General features: G+C 34.4%; 1 protein-coding gene across 13 annotated transcripts in view; it reads left to right on the plus strand.

Moving 5' to 3' along the window:
• The first annotated feature begins 9403 nt into the window (after positions 1-9403).
• R3hdm1 (R3H domain containing 1) overlaps positions 9404-17603 on the plus strand; it is a 96787-nt gene continuing 88587 nt past the window's right edge. For all 13 annotated transcript variants that reach the window (XR_005737933.2, XR_005737932.2, XM_021721113.3 and 10 more), the window contains exons 1-2: positions 9404-9542; positions 11600-11810. Coding sequence is in view for 11 of the 13 variants with exons in the window: in XM_021721113.3 (XP_021576788.2) it covers positions 11640-11810 (171 nt within the window). In the remaining 2 variants the exon portion in view is untranslated. The remainder of the gene's footprint in view (positions 9543-11599; positions 11811-17603) is intronic.

A 17603-nucleotide genomic window follows, 5' to 3' on the forward strand; every position in this document is an offset into this window, starting at 1 on the left:
AGAAACCAAATCTGAGGGCTGAGGTTGTGGCTCAGTATCACAGAGCCTTTCTCTCACATGTGAGGCTTTGGGTTTGATTCTCAGCATCACATAAAAATAAATAAGCAAAAAAAGATATTGTGTATAACTAAAAATACTTATTAAAAAAAAGAAAGAAACCAAATATGAAATGTGTTAGACCCTTCGAATCCCTTCATTCATTCAGAGTCATAGGACGTTAAGCCAAGTAGGTTGATAGAACAATGGGTACTTTAAAGAGAAATTATATCTTCTAGATCTACATGTACAGTGTTTAGTGTGAATTTCTAGAGACCTCAAGCAGTGTTGATCCATGCTCAGGAGCTGTAAAATTGTTGTACTTTTGTATACATCCTTTTATAGAGAATGAGGGTAGGAGGATGGCATCTTAAAGACAACACCTGTACTACCTCAAGCTGTTTTTAGCTGTTTTACTGTCCATGAAATACTCTTTGACTGAAAGAAAATCTTTCTGAGCCTTTTTTCCCTAACATAATCCCCAGGTGATTTCTTGAGAGAAGCCTGTGATCCTTTGTTAGAAAGAATATAGTGGGTAATTCAAGTAAAGTGAGGTACATTTGTAGTTATAAAATAGAATAGCTGCCAATTATAACCTAAATTAAAATCCTATAAAGCAAACATTTTGTGCTTGAGAAGGAGCTAGATCATGTTAGATCTATGATTCTAACACTAGACATTATAAAGTTTCACGTGTTAATAAAATACATTAAGCCATCAAAGAATCATAAGATGGATTAAGTAAATGTGTCAGGAGCCCGGCATGAGTCTTACTTTGATGATAGAGCTTTGTACCTTTAAGACCCTATTAGAATTTGAGTCTTCTCTATAAAAGCTCTTGTGTTAATGCAGGTGTGCAGATGTGAGATGATTAGATTCTGAAAATTATAACCTAATCAGTGGATTGATCCATTTGGCAGATTCATTATTTGAAGGATTAACTGGGTGACAACTATAGGCAGGCAGAGTATGTCTTAGAGGAAGTAGGTCTTTTGGAGCATGCCACTGAGAATTATCATAGCTTTCCCCCTGGCTCCTCCCCTGCTTTTGGCTACTGTGAGCTGAGTGGCTTTCCTCTGCCCTGCCTTTACATCATGGTGCTCTGCCTCACCTTGGGGCCCAAAACAATGGAATCAGCTGCCATGGACTAAACCTCTGAAACTGTGAGGGCAAATAAACTTTTCCTCCTCTAAGCTGTTCTGTTCAGGTATTTTGATCACAGACCCTCAAAGGATTTTTCATTATGAGACTGTGTTAAGAATGAAATGCTAGTCATAGGTAAAAAGTACACAGAGATAAATTTATAGTTATTTTGGTAGTACAGAGAAAACAATATCAAGTGAAATAGGATTTTGAAAGAGTGAATGGAGTGCCAACCACATCACATTTAACTGAACTACCATGAGGTTTCTTAAAGGATGGTGTGACAGTTTTAAGTCTGTGTAAAGCATATACTTACTCATTAATGGCATTAGGAATAGCTGAAAAAAGAAACTGAGATAATGCTCAGCATGATGTTTACTTTTATTTATGAAATTCAGACATTGTAATGCTATGAACCTAGCATGGAATACATGAGTAAAGAATGTTGTGAATGAGACTAAACTCTGCAAAAAGGTCAACACCTGCAGTAACTTCTCACATCAACAAACTCTGGGTTAGGCCAGACACATCGTTCAAGACTGTCCTCGCTTCAGTCAGACACTGGGCTGCCATCACTTTTGAGCAGCTGGCTACAAATTTACTCCACCCCTTCCCAGTGATAATTGGCTAGAATTGAGTCAGAACTCAGCAAAGTGTTACACTTAAAACTATGGTTTTATTGTAGCAAAAGGATACAAATCAGAACCTGCCAAAAGGAAAGAGACATAGGGCAAAGTTTGGGAGGATCCCAAATGCAAAGTTTCCCCCATCTTCTCACTATAGGCACAAGACTTGTTATCTTTCCCACAGACTGATGTATCATAATATGTAGACAATTGCCTACCCTGGAAGCTCACCCAAGCTAGTTTTTATTGGGATTTTCTTTTTTGGTGTCAAAGATAGAACCCGGGGCGTTTAACCACTGAGCCACATCCCTAGCCCTTTTTTATTTTATTTTGAGACAGGGTCTCCTTAAGTTGCTGAGGCTGGTTTTAAATTTACAATTCTCCTGCCTCATCCTCCCCAGTCACTAGGATTACAGATGTGTGCCACCCTGGCTGGTAGGATTTTCTTATATAGTTATGTTTAAATTATTGGTGTCACAATTGTATTCACTCTCCAGTTAATTCCAAGTTCCCATCTTAAGTCATCTCCTTAACATAAACTAAGTAAAGGCCCACTGTGAGTCACCTCATTAGAATAAACTTTCAAGACATACTATTAATGATAGACACTTCCATCACTCTAGAAATTTCAAGAACTTAGAGGCTGTCTACCAAGGACAAAAGCCAGCCAAATTCTTCATTATCCAATATCTTATTCTCAAACTGGTAAATATCTTTGATGTTCTCTATTAAAGAAGTAATATACTTTATCTATAGCTAGCTCACCTTCTAGAAATCTGAATCTTTTCCATGTTCTTTGTTCTTTATTTCCTAAAGCTTGATCAGATGATAACACCAGTTTCCCTGCCCCATCTCTTATAAGATATTTTATTATATGTCAAAAGATTGTATTGTAACCTGATTTATTTATTTCATTTCTGCATTTAACATTTCCATAGGGAGATCTCATTAACCTCAACTACCAACAGATTCAAAATGAAGGCAAAATACATTTTGTCCTTACTAGTAGTACATTAGGAAGTAAATGATACAGGTTTCAGGTATAAAGTTACAATAATGGACCTGACTTCATTGCTTTTTTTTTTCTTTCTACTAATTTCTAAACCCCTTCAGAATCTCGCCAAGTTGTCCCCAGAATTCTCCCAGTGTCTCTCCCATGAGATTATGAATAGCCCTTTCAAGATCTTCCAGTTTTGCTAGTTTTTGCCTTGAATATGTTCATGTCCCTGCCATAAACATCATTAGTCTTCAGGGTACCATATACTCTAGAATCTTCTGTGTACCAGTACCTTGCCATCATCAGAAAAGTAAGGCAGGCCCTTATACTGCATCTGTACCTCCATAATGAAAACACTTTCTTTACTTTTCACTTTAACTCAAACTAGAATCCCTACCACATTAGGACTTAATGTAAAGTTTCTTTAGTACTCTAGCATTCCCTATCTCCAACTTTTGTATTTTGATTTGGCATTTCTTAAGCTACTATATGGTATGTAGTGATAAAGCATCAGGTCTGGAAATGGTTGTGAAAGAATGGTTAGCCCATTCCACAGCCAAGTAGCACTTGAGCTCATTTAGATTTCTCTCATTACAATGAGAGTCTAAGAATTAGAGAAACCTTTAGTCTTAGAGTCTGCAGACTTCTCCATAGAAGGATTATACCTAAATACCTAAATAATCTTGGATATTGATGAAACCTCAATGAATCTCCCCCTAGTGACTCACTGAATATTTATCCTCACCCTCTCTTCTTCCCAACCCCTACAACCATCACTAATACCTCACTAACAGAAAAAAATCCCCTCAATTTCCTCTCACATCCCTTTAGTTCCTAAGGACAATGAATACTTTTAAGGGTTATCCTTCCATTTGTGCTTCTAACTCCCACTTCTTCATTTCTTCACACTTGTTCGTGTTTTCCTTCTTAATTCTTTTTTATTCTTAACCCCCCAACCCCTCTCCCTCCTTTCTCAGCTGTATTCTTTAGCCTACATATTTTCTATACGGACAGATTTTCCCCTAATTTTGAATTTCCTGCTAACCTTGTTCCTCCACCTTTCTACTCATTTCTTAAGGATTCAACATTCTTTAGGTGCTCTATCCTAACCCCCTTATTTTTTTATTCTTATGGGCAATTTTGTGTACTTTGATAATTTAAAACTTTAATCTGTGATGGTGATTCTTCCACATAAATAGCCCTGACTGCTTTTCTGAGCTTCAGCTCTGTATATTCAATTTCCTGTCATATTTCTTAGAATGTCCTGAAGACAACTTAAATTTATTGTATGTAAAGCTGAAATGAGTATCCTGCCACAAGATCCTTTTGATGCTATCTATATGTTCAAAGTGCTCTTTCATAACTCTTTCAACTATTAAACTCTAACCTTTTCTCTGACCACTCCTATGTGGAGTTGTCTTTCCCTAGTTATCATAGTTGTTAAATTAACCTATTCATTTCTAGAGATAAAACATAGGTAGTGGCAAATAGCAAGGGGCTCTAGCCTAACTACCTGAGTTTAGACCCTAACTTTACACTTTCTTATTCTTGGAACCTTGGAAAAGCTGTTTCTCTGCCTTGATATCCTCATCTACAAAATGGGGATAATAAGAGAACCCAATAATGTGGGATTTTTTAGGACTAAATGAATTAATATACTTAAAGCATTGGAAATAGTGCTAAGTGACTAATAAGTATTTAAGAGATTACTAGGGTGGGTTTTTTTCCAATATTTTTTAATTGTCAGTTGACCGACCGACTGACCTATCTTCCTTCCTTCCTTCCTTCCTTCCTTCCTTCCTTCCTTCCTTCCTTCCTTCCTTCCTTTCTTCCTTTCTTTCTGTCTTTCTATCTTTCTTTATTTTATTTATACATCATGCTGAAAATCTAACCAGTGCCTCACACATGCTAGGTAAAGCACTCTACCGCTGAGTCACAACCCCAACCCTGAGATTACTGGTTTTAAGGTATATATTTCAATCATTATATTTTATCTCCACACTAGAATTTAAGCACCTTGGGTTCTGGGAGCCTGTCTTCTTGATTCACTGCTATAATCCCAATACCTAGAACAGTGCTTAGTACATAGGATCCATTCCAAAGATACGAATGAATGAAATTTCTTCTCCTTTTCAGCTTTTATCTTTAAATCCTTCATCTAAACTCTAGTTACTTTCCATCACAACTATAAGCATTTTGCTTGCTAGAACAAAGTATGTCTATATTGTAGCTAAAATCATTCCCTGTGGCTTCTTTTTAAAATATGAACCTGTTATTCAAGCTTTTTGTATTTCTAATCCTTTCCTTTTCTAGAGGTAATTAGTAACATAAAATACCTTTCCCATCCATCTACCTTTCCCCATTCTTTGACCCCCCCAACCCCTGATTTGTTTCCCCCCCCCATTGGTGCTTCATTGATAATAAAGCTAGAATATATTTATATGTATCATAGCATAATTTGATAAATTTCATTTCATTTCATAGTTCCTTTTCTTCCCCCATCATTCTCAATCTCCTTCCTCAAACCCACTCATCTTCTATTTTTACAGGATCTCTTCCCCTACATTTTTCCCTCGTATTTCACTCAAGTGTCCATTTATAAGAGAAAACATTCAACCTTTGACTTTGTAAGTCAATGTGGTAAATATTTTTGTTCCATATATTTGTGTGCATATGTGAGTCTTCTTAGATTGTAAATCAATGCAGATGTGAAATGTTAAAATTCAATCTGATATCTCAGATGTAAAATTTTAGGATATCTGAAACTTGGTTTGGTATCACATTATTTTCTGAAGTGGACTTAAAATACAGAAGTCCTGCTCCCCCATCTTCACCATCATCAATTTTTTTGCCTTTAACCTCAGCTCATACACTTTGTTTTAATTAAGTGGTCTTTTTCCTACATTCTATTTCAATTCTTTTTTCCCATCTTTCCATATAAGTTTTTCTTAAAGGCAATTTGTCTTGCAGTCTTGTAAGCCTCCAGTAATAAATTCTTTCCTCCCATTCTAAAACTATCGAAAGTCTTTTCCCCTCTCTTATAATACCCTCTTGAAATGATTGTAAGGGGGGCAGATTATAGCTCAGTAGTAGGGCACTTGCCTAACATTCACAAGGCTCTAGGTTTCATCCCCACCCAGGGGAAGTGGGTGGGGGACGTTATCTGTTTGTTAATAAATGTCACTGCTAAACTTTTTTTGGGTTTAACAAACTCTTTCAAGTCAAGACAGTTTGTTCTCTTCATTCTTTTTAAACAAAACTGGTACTCGCTGAAGTTCAATATTTTCTATGGTTATTCAGTAAATTTTTTTTGAATGTCAGTAACTGTTTGTAAACCATATAGACATTTAGCAAATGTTGATGTTTTTATTCTTGTTCAAATGATGACCAGTGACTGAGAGTCAATTTCCACTATTTCTAACTACATTGTTTTGTCTTTTTCTCTGGAGGCCTTTGACCAGTTAGTTTCCCCAATTTTTAATCTTAGGGAGAAGCTGACATGTGTTAGTTTGGGGCATTTTTATTTCCTTTTTAAATATGATGGCCTGACTATATTTTTTAGCATTGTAACCATCAGATGAAGTGGCACTGAAGAACTGGATAGTCATAAGGAAATAACAATGTACTGTGCTTTGCCACATTCTATTCAAATGACTTGAATAGTGTAACTTTTTCCCCTTCAGTATAAGTGATATTTAAATATTTGTTAACTTAGAATAAACTACTGCTTTTGTTAAATATTAATGGGATTTATTGTTGTTGTTACCTAACTTTTCAACTCTTTTATGTAGTGAAACCAAAACTTAGGCCCTAAGCATAGCAAAATTATATTTTTAATTATCAGTATCAATATTGCATTTTTTATTGCTGAAAATTCCATCTGAAATTTTCACTGGAGAATCCATTCATCCGTAGACTGCATATATATTGTAGTCTCCCTTTTCAAATATGGTTGATCCTAATCCCACCATTCTTTGTTACTTCAAGGAAGGTCCGTAACTATACATTTTATCATTTGTGAACTGCTTTCACATTGTTCCTTAGCCTTCTTGCTGCTCAGGTTTGCAGTTAGAATTCATCATCACAAAAGACAGGAGATTTAAAGAAGTTAGATGGTTGTATATTACTGGAGTTGTGAGAGTTGGGTAGAAAATAGTCAGTAAGACTATTATTACAAAGTTAGTAGTATTCTGTTCCTCTGCACACAGACACACACACAAGTTCATAGATCTTGTCATTGAGAAAAGAATAAGTTTACTTTCTATCTTAAATCTAATGTTAAGGAGTTAGTACATATTGTGATTAGTCTTAAAATAAAGGCTCTTAAAATGCAAATTGTCCATCTTCTTGGTACATATGAATGATGATATAACAGTTGTGTAGCATCAATCAACCCTGGTTTAAATCCTTGGTTCTCAGACTTAACTAGTATGATCTTAGACAAATTACCTAATTTCTCAGTGCTTTTAGTTTCTTTATCTGTTTGAAACATAGATAATAATAAGATATTCTTCTTATAATTGTTGTGAAATTTATTTTATTTGTTTTTATAGTGCTGAGGTTTGAACCCACCTAATAGTTATAAAAAGATTTACTATATATCCTAGTACATTTATAGTTTTACTTTTTTTTTTAGGATATGATCTTTAATTTTATATGTAATTCCTTTTTGTTTGTAGTTCCAGACAGGTATCACCCTTTGGATAAACATTGGAAGAATTTATCTGTCTCTTTTAGGTTAAAACAGATTCTGAGAATTTCCATTTTTAAATATCAGTAAGAGAAGGGTCTGGGATAGTGGCTTCTGAGATTCTTTAGGGCTCCACAGACTAAGGGGGATCTTCTGAGATGTCCATCTCTTCAGGTTATTCTCCTTTCTTATTCCTCTTGTAGCTGTTACCTTTGCCAGTACCATATTTGCTTCCTAGTGGATTTGAACCTTGCTTTTACAGAATCTCAAATTTAAGGAATAGATTTTATCAGTCACTTAACAAGAAATATGTAAAGCATTTTATGGCTTAGTGAGTGCTGCCATCTTGTGTCTATCATTTTATGAGAGAAAAAGTTAAAATTGAGAAAAACTATAGTGAAGGAATTTTTGTTTGTGTTTGGTATTGGTGTAACTTTAAAAACAGCCATTTAGTGGCCAGAGAAGCTTGATCAAATTGAAATGATATAGTGTCCATTTAAAAAAATAAAACAAAAAAACCTGACATTTGTTTATGATTCTCCCCTTGTATTTATTAGCCCTTACTTAATGGAGATATGAAAACTAATCTGAAGATATTTCAGGGTTCTAAATTATTATATTTCAAAATATCTTTTAAAGAATTAACATGGGATATGAAATGTTCTCTTATACATACACAGCTGTGTAATAGATTTCTTGGTACTTTAACATCATTTTGCTCAGTTGTTTTACCTTAAATGGTACAATTCTGCTTATTGACAACATAAATGTCAAAGGAAAATGGAAGAATCATATGGTATTTTTTAGAATTATTTGCTTGCCATGAGGTCTTTGCTTGAACTACATAAATATAAAATGAAACTGACTTTAAAAATATGACGTGGATGGGCTGGGGATGTGGCTCGGGTTCGATCCTCAGCACCACATACAAAACAAAGATGTTGTATCCACCGAAAACTAAAAAATAAATATTAAAAATTCTCTCTCTCTCTCTCTCTCTCTCTCTCTCTCTCTAAAAAATATGGCATGGAGCTGGGCCCAGTGGTGCACGCCTGTAAACTCATTGGCTCGGTAGGCTGAGGATTATGAGTTCAAAGCCAGCCTCAGCAATTTAGTGAGGCCCTAAGCAACCCAGCAAGACCTTTTCTCTAAATAAAAATATAAAAAAGGACTGGAGGTATGGCTCAGCGCCCTTGGGTTCAATCCCTGGTACCAAAAATATGTAGAGAGAGAGATGACTTGGAGAGACTTTTGACACTGAGTTTTTCAGATGTTATTAAAAATTGTCATTCTACCCTTTACAGACATTTTCTTTTAACAGACAAAGTAGGTTTCTTTGAAAATGTTAATTGACTACTATAATCTTTTGTTCATTTGTATGTTTAAAACTCTAGGATGCATTATTCAAAATTACCATCTTAAGTTCATAGGGTTATAGCTCTGGGGGAAAAAAAGCTATTTTAAAAATCATAGTTTTCAGAGTTAAAGTGTTCCTGGTTGGGATCTTGGGGTAAGTCTTTTTTTTTTCCCCTACTCCCTACTATAAAGTGGAGCTACTGTCTCCCTTTTATCACTAACCATATTGCAGGTTCTCCTTGTACATTAGTTCCTTCCCTCTCCTTTCTCTTCTTTCTTACTGATAAGCTCTCCAGGCCTCCTTGACTTATTCAGGTTTACATAACTAATATATGTGTGAATTAGTTGTAACTAAGTGTCCTTACTCTTGTTTAAGATAAGAAAATAAAACTCCTAATGGTAGTATTTTTAATTTCTAAATTGCTATGAAGTGTTCCATTTCCCCTACTGTTTTGCTAAAATGTGTCCTTTTGTTTTAATTTTAGGCCACTGAAAGGTATGATACATTTGATCCAAGACAGTCCATCTCAGTCCAGGAATCTACAGTGGTGACAAGGACATGGGACTCCTCCTGCCAGAATACAGATGGTTCAATACAATTGACATCCTGGCTGACAGCTGTGAAAAGGAACCTTGGATTATTTTATTTTATTTTTGTGGAACACCACAATCTCAGATCCATAGTACACATCAGGTAAAACTCTCCAGTCCCTTCAGAAAAACACATCCCTTTTTCTTTTTTTTAGTTTTAGATGGATATAATACCTTTATTTTATTTATTTATTTATTTATTTATTTTTATGTGGTGCTGAGAATCAAACCCAGTGCCTTGCACATGCTAGGCAAGCGTCCTACCACTGAGCTACTACTGTAGCCCCATATCCCTTTTTCTTTAAACATCCCTATAGTGCTGGGAATGTACTTCATTGGTATGGTATTTACCTAGCATGTTTGAGGCCCTGGGTTCCATCCCTAGCACTAAAAAAAAACCAAACAAAATCTTATGTGTAAAAAGTAAAGATCCAGAGTATTTTCAGTAGCCTCCCTTTCATCTTCCCATTTTGCAACATTATTTTCAGAATGACCCAATTAACTTATGGTATGGATTCTAATTAAGGAAGACATTTTTGTTTTAGTTTTGTTTTGTTTTGTTTTGTTTTGTTTTTGAGATGGGACTGCAGACTTGAACCACTGTGCCTCACCAATAGAAGATGCATTTTTTATTCAGTGTAGTATACCTGTAATTTTAGAATCTATTTTTCTTTGGCATTTTTTTTTAGAAACATTTATAGATTTCTAAAATCTACAGGTACTTTATTGTAGATCTTTATTTCACTAAACTCTTGAAATTTCCAAATTGTACAAAGAAAACCATTTATACAGTTTTTTCATCAAGTTTTATTTTAAAAATTTGTTAAAATACAGAAAAGAGGAAAGAATTTTACAGTGAACATTTATATAATCATCCTTTATTCTGCCATTAACATTGTACAATACTTGCTTTAACCTATTTTCAACTCTGTATTTATCCATTGATTTTAAATTTTTTGATGCATTTCAAAATAAGTTGTTTATATCAAGAATAAGAGTAAATTGTGGGGGCTGGAGATGTGGTTCAAGCGGTAACACCCTCACCTGGCATGCATGGGGTGCTGAGTTCCATCCTTAGCACCACATAAAATAAAATAAAGATATTGTGTCCGCCAAAAACTGAAAAAATACATATTAAAGAAAACTCTCTCTCTTCTCTTCTCTTCTCTTCTCTTCTCTTCTCTTCTCTTCTCTTCTCTTCTCTTCTCCTCTCTTCTCCTCTCTCTCTCTCTCTCTCTCTCTCTCTCTCTCTCTCTCTCTCTCTTTAAAAAAAAAAAAAGAGCAAATTGTTCTGCTGGTTTTAATACATTTTTTACATGTCCTAAAATGACAGCTATCTTTCTTTAGGTTTAATCTCTGATACATTTATATTTGATATATAGTGTAAAGTTTGCAGTATTTTCTTCACTATTGACTTAGAGATTTATATCTGTATTTGGTCCCTATGGATTCCATTTCCTAGAATTTCTGATAATAACATGTTGTTTGCATTGAATCACATAAGTCAGAGTTTCATTGCTTTACTGGGTTCATTTTGAACCCTAACCACAAGCATATTTTGCATAGGATTTTTTTTTAATTTTTTAAAATTACTTCCTTTTGAAATCAGGATAATTTTAGAAATTTTGAAGAATACAGATGGAAGTTATGATAAGAAAATATTTTTCTACTGGGTAATATAATATGCCTTTAGAGAAAAGTTTTGTTTCCAGACAGGTATCACTCATTTTCTTAGGGCCTTGCTAATTGCCGATGCTGGTCTCAAACTTACAATCCTGTCTCAGCCTCCCGAACTACTGGGATTGTAGTATCCCATTCCAGCAAGGAAAAGATTTTTAAGGTGATCAAAATATGCATATGTAACCATCTAACTATTATCTTCCATCTTGATGTGGTTCATTCCTTACTGTTTCTTAAAAACTTTCACAGTATGTTCAATTAAATCACCTTGTATCTTTATTACATCTTTTTTCTCCCTGTATGGTGGCTTTTAAAAAAACATATCCACCACAAAATAATATAATCCTTAAAAGCAGAAATTTTGCTTCTATGTACATTCAGTGTTATATATTGTAATATACAAGGTACACAGTCAATATCATATAGTAAATGAATGTAAAAAAATGTTTCAAACTGAATTAATTTTTTTTTCTTGTTAAGGCTTCAAGTTCCCGATAGAATTCTAAAATAACCTTCACTAATGAGGATGTCTGATACTGTTACTGTAAAAGATGAAACTGAAACAATGAAGGATTTGGAGGCAGAAATGAAAGATACAACCAGAGTTGAAAATCTTATCAAATCAGAAAACTATGGGAAGATTTTGGCAGAAAAGAATGAACATTGTATTGACAACAGTATTGATTTGCAGGTAAACAGGACTTTCTCTGTTGCTACAATTACCTAATATTCAATATGTAGTTATGCTTCTCTTCATACAAAACTCACTTTTCAGAATTCTAAATGGGTAAGTTGACCCTCTGGGACATGCTTCCCAGCTGGTTTTTCAGTTATCTGGATTAGCTTGCTGAGTCTTAGCTCTTTGATTTGCATATGTCATATAACATAATTCTATTTGTGTGTAGCCAATGTGTTTTATTGGCTTTCTACTTTTATATTCTACTCTTCTCTATCAATGTTGTGAAAGTTCAGTATGAAACTGAAGGGCACTTATAGGAGAGATAGCTAGAGAGATTGAACCTGCAGAAGATCTATCGGCAAAAACAATCCTCCCTGGGTTTCTTAGTCAACCATGACTAAGTAGAGGTTGGTGAGGGGAAAAAATGTCACTTGATGCTTTTGATGCTGTGCATTCAGTGCTAACTTTGAATAACCATTGACAAGACTTTTAATTCCATGCCTAGTTAGAAATTCAGTTGCTATATTGCTAGATTCAATATAGGTTGAAACTGTGTCAAGTAGTACTTTCAGTATTCATTCTTTTTCAAGGTGTTTCAATTACCTGTTCTCAAAATGACAGGCTAACAATTTTTTTAAATACTTTTAGTTGTATACAGACACAATACTTTTATTTTATTTATTTTATTTTCCTGTGGTGCTGAGGATCCAACCCAGTGCCTCACCCTTGTGAGGTAAGCGCTCCACTACTGAACTGCATCCCCAGCCCCACAATTTTTTTAGTAAGATTTTGTGGGTCAGGAAATGATGCAGCAGTTGGCTGAGTGAAACTTTGTATTTTATAAGGTGTTCAAAAAGATCCTGGTATTTAACTGGACAATGGGCTGGCCTAGAAGATCCAGGATTGCTTCCTTCACATGTCTGGCATCTTAGTAGGAATGGCTGGAATGCTGGACTCATGTGGACCTAGGAGCATCCATCCATGATCCCTCCAATGTAGCAATCCAAGATAGTCAGACTTCTTATGTAGCACCTCAGCAGTCCCAGAGAGAATGTTCCAATAGGCCAAACAAAGGTTTGAACTAGGCTTGGACATCCTACCCTGTTTCACTGTCTTTTGATGACACATATCAATAACCCCAGCTCATAGGATGAAAAATTAGACCCAATCTCTTGGTAAGAAAGAGTTTAGCCTTCTTTAATGTACCACAAAAATTTATCCTAAAATAGAAAAACTATTCTATCATTTCTTTTCTGTTTCCTAAAGACTTTGAGGTCTGCAAGCCAAAAATTCTACCAAAAATTCTGCCACACACCATGTTAGACAGATACCAACTTCTACATCTATAAAAAAGTACTTAGTTCCCACTGTTTAAGCATAGTCAAGTAGTAATTATCAAAGAAATTAGGAATAGCACATTTTTTCCAGTCATTTTTAGTAACAGCACTTTTTAAAATAACAAAAAATGTTCATCCCTGTAATTAGTACACTGCAGTGATGGCAGCATGCCAGTATCTTGATTGTATCAGAGAAAATCTGCTCAAATTTTATTGCATTTATGATTGAAATTGTATTTCATTTTAGTCTCTTTTCTACACCTAATGAACATTCTTCCAGGTTGTGTTTAACAACATATGGTTAACTTGTATTATTGTGTTTCCTACCATGTCTAAGTATTGCCCTATAAGAACATTCTTATGACCACTATTGCATCATAGCTCAGTTGTTTGTACAGGTAATACAGGAAATTTTTTTTCTTCTTTCTTTTGTGTGTGTGTGTGTGTATGTGTGTGTGTGTGTGTGCGTGCACACGCGCACAAGTATGTGTGGTATGATGCTGAGGATCAAACCCAGGGCATTGTGCATACTAGGCAAGCACTATACCACTTTTTTTTTTTTAACTTAGCTCCCTTAACTCCAAAAAACCACTGAACTCTACCCCAGCCCAATCCCAATATTTATTGAAAACCTGTTCTGGGGTTGGGGATATAGCTCATTTGGTAGAGTGCTTGTCTCACGTGCACAAGGCCCTGGGTTCAATCCCCAGCACCAAAAAAAGAAAAGAAAACCTGTTCTGTGCCAAGGAAATATAATAAACAAAAACAGGCAAGGTCTTTGATCTCATGTTCCATATAGCATAGTGACTATAAAGACTTGGAAGAGGAAAAAGTGAGAATTTATTTTATGTTAATTCATCAAGTATGATCTTTACTGTTTCTTCAAATGTTTATTTAGCATTTACTGTATGAAAAATTGATTCTGTTTTGAGTTTCTGGGGTTCAAGATGCCTCCATCAGAGTTACCTGACAAGGGGACTACAATAGTTGAAATGAATGTACAGAAGAGACTAAAGTAATAGAAATTGGGGATGGAAGTAGATAAAACTAGAAAGTAACTTTACCTATGTTTTTACAAAAAATAATGTGAAAGTCATCTGTTCAGCATCAACAAGGAACTGTTTGTTTTATTAATATGTGTGGTATGATACTGAGGATCAAACAAAAAGTCTGATTAGTATGGAGTTACCTATTCTAACACTATTAAACATTTTATCTTCCTTTGATACCTCTAAGGTACTGGGTAAAGATTATGTATACACAATTCAAAACATATTGGAACAATTCAAACAATGCCTCCCTACTCTCCAGTCCCTTGTCAACTGTTTTTTTAAAATAGGATAGCCAATCCAAATTGTGTTGGTAATCTTTGTTGTGGAGTGAAGAAGAGAGCTGATTTTTGTTATCACCTAAGCAAGCCTTGTTTGTCAGAATGCATGAATAGCTTCTAAAGTATATGAATGAATTTTCAACACACAGTCTCATTTAAAGTAGGGTTGAATACATTCCCAGTTTCTTTAGTAAGCCTTTTTTTTAATATTTATTTTTGAGTTGTAGTTGGACACAATACCTTTGCTTTATTTATTTATTTTTATGTGGTGCTAAGGATCGAACCCAGGGCCTTGCAAGTGCTAGGGGAGTACTCTACCACTGAGCCACAACCCCAGCCCTTTAGTAAGCCTTTTGATAATCAAGATTAGACTCTTATGTCTTCTATTCCCCAAATTAGTTCCAAGACATTTCTTTAAAAGGGAACAGAGAGCAAGATAAGAGGAAAGAAAGCAATGGTGTTCTAATAAGGCTCTCAGAAATTCTAATTCAGGGCACAAAGCCACACTTTTTCAATATTGAGAGCAAAGGAGTAGGCAATAAATTCCTTAATTGATGAAACATACAAAGATGTTTCTTTTTAAGCCATCAAATAAAAGCCTCTATGTGAAATCGTGCAAATCATTTTTCTATTTTTCATGCAGAGATTAAAAAGGATGTGTGTAATGTAGTGCTGGAGAGAATAAAGGAAAAGGTGGGGATGGATGTCATGAAAATCAAAAGGAGATCCGTAGAAGAGGGACCAAGAGATGGGAGGAAGGGGTGAAGTGCTTGGGAGTGATATTTTCCAAAGTATATTTTTATATTGTGTGTATTTATGATTATATGAAAACAAATCTCATCATTATATACTATAATGCACCAGTGAAAAATGTATAAAGAATTTTTTTAAAAGGATGTATAATGTACCTAACACAGAGAGCCTAACAAATGGGAGATAGTATTAACAATAGTATTATAATCATCATAATTATTAGTAATTATTTATGAGCTACAACACAACTAAATGGCTTTTCAAATTTATCCCTTTATTATATATAAGATGGATTTTTTTAATATTAAAATAAAAAGTAAAACTTCTTTCTTAACACAACTCCTAAAATTTCAATGTAATAATTATTGTTTCTGTTAACCCTATTTATATGCTGTAGTTTTATTGTCTTTTATTAATTTTGAATGAGTTCTCTTTTTAGAACTTCTTGCTTCACTTCCCATGGTACAATTTACTTTTTAAATCTCTTTCTAGAACTTGGTACTCTTTCTATTGAACCTGGGTCATGTGCATATATGACAAACCTTATAAATATGTTCACTTTTCACAATACTGTACGATGACATGTATGAAGATGTTTATCATACTTTGTAAGTGTAGAAATGTTTTTATATACTATTTTTACTTCCTTGGATGATTTTCATGTATATCACCAATAGGATGAGGAGACTCTTTGCCTTCATTTAATATATAGATAACCAGAAAGTCTATTTCTCTTTCTTTCTCTGGGAACTTTTCCTTATAGTGTAAGACTTTGACCTTTGGATTTCAACCCTGTGCTCTATGGTCTGAAGGTTAAGTGTTAAAAATAAACTAGTGATTGTGTTAATTTGTTGGTTTACTGATTTTTTTTTTTTAAGTTAGCTCCCTTAACTCCAAAAACTGTTTTCTTTTTCAAATGGCAGCATGGTGTCTTTTGTTTTTACTGCTTCTGACCTTTAGCCTAGACATTTATTCATTATATTCTTTCACATAATTTAAACCCTTATTACCATCCAGAGAAGTGGTGAGAATAAGCTCTTCAAGATCTGTTAAGAGTCTTAGTTAAAGGTTTCATTAAAATTAAAATTTCTTTCATAATAGTTATTAATTATAAAGGAAAATGATCCCCTTTCTGAATTAAGTCACATTTCTTCTTAATTGAATGATATTAGATTGGCAGTTATTTTTATGTTAACATTGTATAAGCCAGGAATATTATTCTGGTTCCTAATTCTCCAAATTCTGGTAGCTGGCAGCTCTGTCCATACATTAAACACTAGTTTCATAACTGAAATTCTACTAACATTGTTGTATATTCTGTACCCACTTGTTGGCCTAGTTCCTGTCCTATACTTCGTTGTAGAACAGTGTAAATTATAAATTGGTGCTTTGTCTCTAAACCATCTAAATTCTAATTTAATTAGCATTCCTTTGAACTAGTTAAGATCTGTTAAACTAGCTACCACATTTTTTCTGACAGCAAAATTCTGCTAAGAATGAAAATGTGCTGTAAATGACAAAATCTGATTTTAAAATAATTATATACCAAATTTGGAGAATTCCTATTTTAAGCCAAATTTAACTGCCAGATTGATAACAAATATAAATAAAGGATATTAACTTCATAAACAGAACTTTTTTCTATACTTTGTTATATGTGTATGGCAGTGTTTTAGAATACATTATATAACTTTTGTTCTTTGCTATTGAACTGAAATAATACCTAATTTTATTGAATAATGCCACTTAGGCAGTTTATAGTTTACTTACGTAGTAGTGCATTCATTTTACTGTGTAACAAATTACCACAAACTTATAGACTTAAAAGAGCACTCATTTATCAGCTCATAGTAGATCCAGTTGGGTTCTCTGCTTAGCGTTTTACAGGACCAAAATTAAAGGTGTCAGTGAGACTGAGCCCTTTTCTGAGGAAACATGCTTTTAAGGATCATTCCAGTTGTTAGCAGAACTCACTTTTTTACTGTTGGTCTGAGGTTTTACTGTTGGTCTGAGGTCCTGGTTTCCAAGCTGGCTGTTGGGCTCTCTGCTTTTAGGAGGCTAGTCAGTACTTCTCAAATTGTCCTATTTTCAGAACCAACAATGGTGTATTTAATTCTTTAAATCTGTCTGACTTTTTTCTTGTATCTCTACCTGAGAAAACTCCTTGCTTTTAAAGGGCTCAGTTGAATGGGTCAGACTCACCTGAATCCTAAATCTGTATCCTAAAATCAACTGACTTGTCTCAGTTACTTGTGTACAATTCCTTCATACCAGTACCTAGATTAGTAATCAATTAAATAGGTAGAGATTGGGAGTCCTCTTGGGGGCCATCTTTAGAATTCTGTCTACCAGGTATATGTGTAATCCACAACCAAAACGTTTTTT

This window comes from Ictidomys tridecemlineatus, chromosome 7 (genome assembly GCF_052094955.1).
Source record: "Ictidomys tridecemlineatus isolate mIctTri1 chromosome 7, mIctTri1.hap1, whole genome shotgun sequence".
NCBI lineage: Eukaryota > Metazoa > Chordata > Mammalia > Rodentia > Sciuridae > Ictidomys > Ictidomys tridecemlineatus.